General features: G+C 43.9%; 1 protein-coding gene across 1 annotated transcript; it reads left to right on the forward strand.

The window, feature by feature from the left end:
• Positions 1-206: 206 nt before the first annotated feature.
• On the forward strand, positions 207-3770 carry LOC126484329 (ejaculatory bulb-specific protein 3-like). The gene is made up of 2 exons (XM_050107774.1): positions 207-469; positions 3411-3770. Exons 1-2 carry the CDS (start codon positions 277-279, stop codon positions 3569-3571), a joined length of 354 nt encoding a protein of 117 aa, XP_049963731.1. The 5' UTR covers positions 207-276; the 3' UTR covers positions 3572-3770.
• The last annotated feature ends 3709 nt before the right edge of the window (positions 3771-7479 follow it).

Consider the following 7479-nt stretch of genomic DNA (forward strand, 5'->3'; position numbering starts at 1 on the left):
ACAGCCTACTTACAAGCGGTTGGCCTCAATAGTTTCTAAGATATCAACTCTGGAAAATCCGGAGGAACGGTGGAATTCTCGCGTATTGGACTTTGCACAAGCAATTACGACCTGTTGACCTCGTGACGCAGCAGTCTAGAGCGGAGTAACAGTTCATGGAACTCGCAGTGCCTCAGCACCAAGGCTGGGTCCAGGTGCCTGTTTAAAAAGCGCCGCCGTCCACTCTTTCCGCACAGTGCACAGCCTCTCTGATCCAGCCAGACGCGACTCCCCACCATGTCCCGTTCCACTTTTGTTGTCCTCGCCGCCGTGCTGGCGCTGGCCGCCGCGGAGAACCGCCTGCTCTCGCAGCTGGACAACATCAACGTGGACGAGGTGCTGGCAGACCCGGCCAGGGTGGACGCCGCCGTCAACTGCTTCCTCAGCGACGCCGACCAGGACTGCAACGTCCGCTCCAAAGTCGTGAAAAGTGAGCTCCAAACTACAAACACACTTTCATTAAATATGTTTTTCTGTTGAAACAGAAGCTCTTTGGTGATCATTTCCAGTACTTCTGACTATGTTTCCTTGATGACCTTGTACGATACAACAACAAACCAACGCTTTCATTGCAAATTGCAATGCTGCCGTAACTACACAAAAAATCATAAAACGAACTAGTAATGTTGTATCCAAATTATCTGATATTTATTGAAACTGTTCTCAAATGCATAGCCATAGGTTTTACAGCTTGGTAAATCTTTAATCTGTTCCTGATAAGGCAGTAAAATATTTAATTCCAATGAAATTTGTGAAGAATTTCCTGTCAACATAGGAAAAAGTTAATCCCATTTTGACTTACAAAAGTGGACAGTGTAAACGCTTCCTTACACTACTCCGGACGCTGGTTGGACCATCACATCGTTCACTGCTGGTGCTAAATTCCTGTCTTTCTTCCGTGTACTGGCTCACAAAGTCGCTTAATGGGGTGTTCTGTACATGATCTTGATAAAAGATAGTGTTTTTCCATTAGATAATGGAAGTGAAGAGAAGCAGGAACCAAACTGAAGGGCTGTCTCCGGTTTTATCCATGATACGTGGATTTTTTATGCTTACTAAGGTACCCAAACTCAACACCAGAGTTGCACAATGGGCTTCCAAAATAATCAGATGGTTTCGTTTATTGGAAGCCAAGTTTGTGTGAAGAATACATAAAAATTTATTTTAAAGCTTGCATTAGATGCAGTAGTTCGCTTAGACGTTAATTTGAATGTAATATAATTATTAACAATCACAATTAGTTTATTATCAAATGAAACAATGTGGTTCCCGAGACCTTTTCAGGTCTAAAGCATCTACAATTTATATATGTAGATTGAAGTACGAATGAAAATTTGTACCAAAACCAGAATTATAATACGGTCTCCTGCTCAGTAGGCAGAGGCGTTAACCATTACGCCACCCTGACGCTGCAGCTTTGCACAACTGCACAGATTACCCTAGCACCCCTCCCTCCTCAATCCAAATTCTCATTCACGCCTCGGCTCACTTGGTATTCCTCCTAAACACGAACATCATTTCAGATCCTCTCCAATTGTTTTGGATTAGCACCTCAACAGTGAACGAAAAAGGGGGTTCTAGCCTGAAATCCAGGCACAAGTGATTTGAATCAATTGAAACAGTATGCTTCCCCCAGTCCTTTTCAACTCTCAAACATCTGTGATGTATATACGCTGACTGTAACGACGAATGAAAATTTATACCAAGGCCGGGATTTCCACATGGGTCTCCCTCTCGCTAGGCAGATGCGATAACCACTATGCCACCATGGTACAGTGTATTTGTACAAAATTGATTAATGTTTTGTTAGCTCTGATTTTACTGTATAGAGGTTATTCTGCAAAAAATATTATTTCAGTGCTTTCTTCTGAGTTAAGGACTAAAAAAGCCGCACATATCATGAGGAAAATAAGTTGATTCATGAAGCCATAGTCTTGTTTACAGAATGCTAAATCCACCAAAAAGAAAGGAAAAGTATATCTATGCGAAAAAGCAGACAACAATTCGCTTGACGCCTTCCTGAGAGACAATTTTCGCTCCTTCTAAATGAACAATGTAAATTTAGACAAGATGTGGCTCCAATTCAAAGAAACAATATCGACAGAAATGGATTTACACAGAATAAATTAGTTGCGTTCGTTATCTCTAAAAGCGGTAGGTTACATTTGCTGTCGAAAGCGTCTTTTGTTTATCCGTATTTGAGGTTCGCAGTTATTGTTGTGGTCTTCATTCCAAAGACTGGTTTGATTGTAGGTCTTCCACTAATACGTTCTGTGCAAGCCTCATATCTATTTAACTACTTCAGCCTACATCAATTTGAACCAGCTTAGTGTATTTGTGGCTAGATCTCCCTCTAGAATTTTTATGTCCATACTTCCCTCCAGGATGTCTCTTATCAATTGCTCCCTTCTTTTGTGAAACCGTGCTATAAAATGTATTTTCTCTAATTCCATTCTGTACTTCCTCATTAGTTATTCCATCAGTTCATCTAATCTTCAGCATTCTTCTGTAACATCACATTTCGAAAGCTTCTATCATCTTCTGGTATGGGTTGTTTATCATCCACGTTTCATTGCCATGCAATTCTGAACTACATAAATATAAACTCAGAAAAAGATTTTATAGCTCTGATTTATATCATATTAATAAACTCCTCTCCTTCAAAAAAAATTGTCTTGCTACTGCCGGTCTAAATTTTATACCACACTCTAGCAATTGCCAGTTAAGTTGCTGCCCAAATAGCAAAATTCAGCTACTACTTTTATTGTGTCCTTTCCAAATCTATTTCTCTCAGCTTTGTCTGGCTTAATTCGACTGAATTCCATTATCCGTGTTTTACTTTTGTTGCTGTTAATCTTACAATGTCTTTTCAAGGCAGTATCTATTTCGTACGAATGCTCCTCCAAGTCCGTTTTCGCCTCTTCTAGAATTGCGTCATCGGCAAACTTAAGAGTTTTTATTTCATCCCCATGAACTTTAGCTAATTTTCCAAATTTCTTCTTGGTATTGTTTGCTCAATGGATAGGTAGAATAATATCAGGGATAGGGTACAGATTTCACTCAAACACTTCTCAACTACGGCATCTTTTTCTTGTCTTATAACTTTTATAACTGCAGAGTGTACAAGTTATAAACAAATTTTCGCTCACTGTATTTTATCTCTGCTACCTTCAAAGTTTCGAAGATAGTGCAGTAAATTTTGTTAAAGGATTTCTGTAAATAGCACTAACAGTTAAACTTTACTATCAAATATCTATTACCTGTTTTGTTGTTGCACTGACATCAGATTAAAGTTATCATTTAATATCCTGCCGAAATTATGGAGTAGGAAGAGTTTTATATATGATTTAATGTGTGTTTATTGGTAACAGGCCTGATTGCCGAGATGGTGAAAACCAACTGCGGCGAGTGTTCAGAAGGGCAGAAGGCCGGTGTCGCCAAATTTCTGGGGTTCATCTCGAAGAATAAGCCAGAAGAGATGAAGCAGCTGCTCACCAAATACGACCCCAACGGTGAGGCTCTCGCCAAGTAAGGCGACAGCTGGAGGCAGAAGGGCATCAGTGTGTGATGAAGACGTCTCTCACCCACACCGTAGGAGAGAACACTCATTACTCTTTACTTTCTGTGAATCGTTGTATGTAAAATAAATCGAAATTCTACATTATGATTGTAAACCCTTTCTGCTGTAACCGTACCTGTGGTCAATAAATTCAAAAGCAGTGTTTGGTAAACTTTCAGGCCATTGCTCTACAAGTTGATTAGCTGTACTACGTTCAGTCACACCTTTAAGCCCATTACTGCTGAGTATAAGGTATACTTGTTACTATTTTAGTTTACCTAAGAAAAGAGCAATTATTGTCTCTGCATGCCTCTGCCGATGAAAAATGTCCTAACAGTGACATTCGTATTTGTGTATTGTAACTTTCACCATCACAATCGCCACGGGGAAAACCAGCCTACACACCAAGAAAATTACGTTTGACAGTAATCATCACAAAACAAGCCTCAGTCGACAGCAATTTGCGATTAATGAGAGTAGAGACATACAACACTCGCATCTGGGAGGATGTCGGGTCATATTCCCATCCGACCATTGAGATATGTCTCCCGTTGGTTCCCTAAATCTCTTACGACAAGTACCCAAATTGTTCGTTTGAAAAGGACACGGCGATGTCTCTTCATATCCTTCACCACTTCGACCTTGAGCTCAGTCTCTAATGCTGTTGTAGTCGACGGATTGCTAAACCCTAATCTTTTTCCGTTGCGTTTCACCATTCTCATAACAGGTTTATGTATCAATTTTCATCCCAAACGCTTTGATTCTCTCCTTTTCTGGTTTTCCCACAGCCCACTTTAAGAGACAGCGAAGAACACAGAAACTGAGCAAATCATTGGGATACACGCCTCGGTGGACTAAAATGACGGCGACCGCTTTCTGTAAGCGGCAAATCCGGGGTCGAGTCCCAGCCCCGCACTAATTTTCATGTGTCGTTAATAAAAGGTACAGGTGACGTGAAACTGTTTCAACAATTTGCGACCCAATTTCGTAATAAAATAGCTGTGAACTGTCAAACACTGTCTTTCCCTTCAGACATGTGTGCAAACTTGGACAGTCTAATGTAGTATATACAGACACTATAACTACAGACTATGTGTAAATGAAAAAATTAAAATGCAAATGGTGCTGGTATTGTATTGAAAATCAATGTTACAGTTGCGAAACTGGGACCAGGGTGCTCCGTATGGTGGGCAAGAAATTATTTTGAAACGTCCTCTGGGACTCGCCGAGGTGGCTCTGAGCACTATGGGACTCAACTTCTGAGGTCATCAGCCCCATAGAACTTAGAACTTCTTAAACCTAACTAACCTAAGGATATCACACACATTCATGCCCGAGGCAGGATTCGAACCTGCAACCGTAGCGGTCGCGCGGTTTCAGACTGTAGCGCCTAGAACCGCTCGGCCACCCCGGATTGCAGGTGGTGTCCTTTCTGCCTTCGGGACTTCGTGAAGCTGAGTATTAATCAAGTGTTCGGGACCTTCATCAAATAGGATTAAAGAAAAATGTTGTAGCATTTTCTTTGTTTTCCTTTATTGTTATTTCACACCCTTCGCCCCCTATGGGCTGGGGGTGACCTGTCAGCAGTACATTTCTCCGTTCTTCAGCCAAGAAAATTGAAACAATTTGCAGCGACAAATATAAACAAAATTTGCTGTGGTATTTAATTTTAAATTAAAAATTATAGATGGACAGTTAAAAAAAACGGAAAATTTGTATGTTTTAGAAACACATACTAAAAAGTTGAAGCTATTTTAATAAAACACTGAAGCACTGCAGTTTCACTTAAAAACCTGAAGGACCTGCACTAGGGTAGCAATTGTGAGGCATGCTGCTTTATACACTCCTGGAAATTGAAATAAGAACACCGTGAATTCATTGTCCCAGGAAGGGGAAACTTTATTGACACATTCCTGGGGTCAGATACATCACATGATCACACTGACAGAACCACAGGCACATAGCCACAGGCAACAGAGCATGCACAATGTCGGCACTAGTACAGTGTATATCCACCTTTCGCAGCAATGCAGGCTGCTATTCTCCCATGGAGACGATCGTAGAGATGCTGAATGTAGTCCTGTGGAACGGCTTGCCATGCCATTTCCACCTGGCGCCTCAGTTGGACCAGCGTTCGTGCTGGACGTGCAGACCGCGTGAGACGACGCTTCATCCAGTCCCAAACATGCTCAATGGGGGACAAATCCGGAGATCTTGCTGGCCAGGGTAGTTGACTTACACCATCTAGAGCACGTTGGGTGGCACGGGATACATGCGGACGTGCATTGTCCTGTTGGAACAGCAAGTTCCCTTGCCGGTCTAGGAATGGTAGAACGATGGGTTCGATGACGATCACCAATGGTGTACGGCCAGTGTAGGAGATCGCTCCCCACACCATGATGCCGGGTGTTGGCCCTGTGTGCCTCGGTCGTATGCAGTCCTGATTGTGGCGCTCACCTGCACGGTGCCAAACACGCATACGACCATCATTGGCACCAAGGCAGAAGCGACTCTCATCGCTCAAGACGACACGTCTCCATTCGTCCCTCCATTCACGCCTGTCGCGACACCACTGGAGGCGGGCTGCACGATGTTGGGGCGTGAGCGGAAGACGGCCTAACGGTGTGTGGGACCGTAGCCCAGCTTCATGGAGACGGTTGCGAATGGTCCTCGCCGATACCCCAGGAGCAACAGTGTCCCTAATTTGCTGGGAAGTGGCGGTGCGGTCCCCTACGGCACTGCGTGGGATCCTACGGTCTTGGCGTGCATCCGTGCGTCGCTGCGGTCCTGTCCCAGGTCGACGGGCACGTGCACCTTCCGCCGACCACTGGCGACAACATCGATGTACTGTGGAGACCTCACGCCCCACGTGTTGAGCAATTCGGCGGTACGTCCACCCGGCCTCCCGCATGCCCACTATACGCCCTCGCTCGAAGTCCGTCAACTGCACATACGGTTCACGTCCACGCTGTCGCGGCATGCTACCAGTGTTAAAGACTGCGATGGAGCTCCGTATGCCACGGCAAACTGGCTGACACTGACGGCGGCGGTGCACAAATGCTGCGCAGCTAGCGCCATTCGACGGCCAACACCGCGGTTCCTGGTGTGTCCGCTGTGCCGTGCGTGTGATCATTGCTTGTACAGCCCTCTCGCAGTGTCCGGAGCAAGTATGGTGGGTCTGACACACCGGTGTCAATGTGTTCTTTTTTCCATTTCCAGGAGTGTTTTTTACTGATAGATACAATCAGCACGAGAATTTGATGGACATTCTCTGTGAACGTTGTTATAGGGAAGAACTAATTTTCGTGAAATGCTCTTGAGGAAGTTTAATATAGTATCCCGCTACTCTAGCTATATGCAGATTCACTCGGAGAGTGCGACCGATATTTTGTCACACACATTACTTCCGCTTCCGACTGTCGCGAGTACACAGGCCGCGGCGAACATATCACCTGGGAATCCATTTGTTTCCCCCATGATAAGTGGCGTATGATAGTGACCTGCCTAGATGGTGTCACGCTACAACATAAGAGATCAGAAAATCACATCCTTGCGTACTATTTTACCACCTTGGACACAGTTTTACGAACTGTGGTAGCAGTAGCTGATACTGTGAATGCGGCAACAGCCAATTAGAGAGAGCCCGACATACTAAAGACATTGTAGAGCCACTTGGTGACGAGCGTGGCAGTATGGGAGAAAGTTCCTCCAACAGCATCAGCACCATTTGTTTCTATGCCAGCAGTTTCAGCACCTGCATTTCAAGGATTTAATAAATCGCTGGAAACTTGGGATATGTATTTTTAATGATTTCTCCTGCATTCCTCATACTCATTTTCCTTATATTTCGTTGTTCTCTTCTGGTAGTCACAGTTACTTGC

This window comes from Schistocerca serialis, chromosome 6, assembly GCF_023864345.2.
Source record: "Schistocerca serialis cubense isolate TAMUIC-IGC-003099 chromosome 6, iqSchSeri2.2, whole genome shotgun sequence".
Lineage (NCBI taxonomy): Eukaryota > Metazoa > Arthropoda > Insecta > Orthoptera > Acrididae > Schistocerca > Schistocerca serialis.

Coding starts and splice junctions, on each gene's coding strand:
- LOC126484329 (XM_050107774.1), top strand. CDS start 277: ATGTCCCGTTCCACTTTTGTTGTCCTCGCCGCCGTGCTGGCGCTGGCC. Junction 470..3,410: donor CCGCTCCAAAGTCGTGAAAA/GTGAGCTCCAAA, acceptor TATTGGTAACAG/GCCTGATTGCCGAGATGGTG.